The sequence below is a fragment of the Cyprinodon variegatus genome, unplaced genomic scaffold (assembly GCF_000732505.1).
Source record: "Cyprinodon variegatus isolate N-32 unplaced genomic scaffold, C_variegatus-1.0 Scaffold386, whole genome shotgun sequence".
Taxonomy (NCBI): Eukaryota; Metazoa; Chordata; class Actinopteri; order Cyprinodontiformes; family Cyprinodontidae; genus Cyprinodon; species Cyprinodon variegatus.
In genome coordinates this window covers 134650-135822 of record NW_015150839.1, presented here as the reverse complement: position 1 = coordinate 135822, position 1173 = coordinate 134650, and the positions used below count along the sequence as shown (strand labels likewise).

Sequence of the window (1173 nt, the reverse complement as noted above, 5' to 3'; positions counted from 1 at the left end):
TATGTGAGAAGGAGGATTTTAAATTCTATTCTGGATTTAACAGGAAGCCAATGAAGAGAAGCCAGGATAGGAGAGATATGATCTGTTTCTAATTGAAATGTTACCCGATACCATGTGAAGACGATTTGAATGGACTGTATGACTTTCCTCATGTTGGGTTCTTCCCTGAACTTTAATGTTGTTCCCAGTTGGACCCTTGGTACCAAACCGCTTTTATGTTGGTTAGAGAGGGAAGAATCATACAGTAGCTTTAGGTCCTTATGTTTGCTTACAGTGTTTTAATTTGCTTGTTCTGTTTTAGAGTCTCTGTCAGAGCTGGCAGAGTCCGCCACAGAACCAGAGAAGAAACCCAAAGACAAGAAAAGTGACGCCACACTGAGGTTAATCGCTGTGGGACACAAGATCCAACAACTCCTCGTCAGAGGGTAAACCATCGAATGGGTCACTGGAGCTTTTTAAAACTGCCACCAAACCAGCCTGTTGACCTGCTGTTGGGTTTTCTTCTTCAGGTTCCAGGGCGTAAAGCAGCCAGCTCAGCGTTTCTTCAGAAGCATAACCAAGGATAAATACCGGGCCTCCACTGATGTGTACGCGCTGATGTTCCTCACCGACGTCATCGATTTTGTCATCATCATCTTTGGCTTCTGGGCTTTTGGGGTAAGAGATGAACGGATTCCCTCAGGGAAACAGAAATGAGTGCTTTAAACCTTTAAGGACGACCAGGGGAAGTCAATTAGCTTTATTCTGGTGTGAATACAGCCAACATGCTTAATGAATAACACAAACTTTGGTTAAACATCTGCTTCTGAGACAAGCTTGGATATTTCTCAGTCATTAGGAGCAGGAGCTAAACATGATCTGTGTCAGAGCAAAGGTGTTTGGCAGACTGTGTAGACTGAACTTAGTTAGGTTAAAATCAATACTGACCTTTTATAATAAACATAATCTGACTGATGTTCTGGAACATTAGCTCTGATTTTGGGTTTGAAGCTTTTTAGTTTACCAGACAGTTAAGGAATGGATATAAACAGAATTAGAAAAAAATCAAAATCAAGATAAATCACATTTTTCTTAATAAAAGTGTATTTGTTCTTGGATTGAGGAGGTAAGAGAAACATTTTGCCAATGGAACAAGACAATTTATACTTAAAATAATAAAACACAATCGCATTG

The 1173-nt window shown here is 40.1% G+C and overlaps 1 protein-coding gene across 1 annotated transcript in view; it reads left to right on the top strand.

Moving 5' to 3' along the window:
- piezo1 (piezo-type mechanosensitive ion channel component 1) overlaps positions 1-1173 on the top strand; it is a 114317-nt gene that overhangs the window by 94277 nt on the left and 18867 nt on the right. The window contains exons 36-37 of the mRNA XM_015387142.1: positions 302-425; positions 510-657. Of these exons, the coding sequence (XP_015242628.1) occupies positions 302-425; positions 510-657 (272 nt within the window). The remainder of the gene's footprint in view (positions 1-301; positions 426-509; positions 658-1173) is intronic.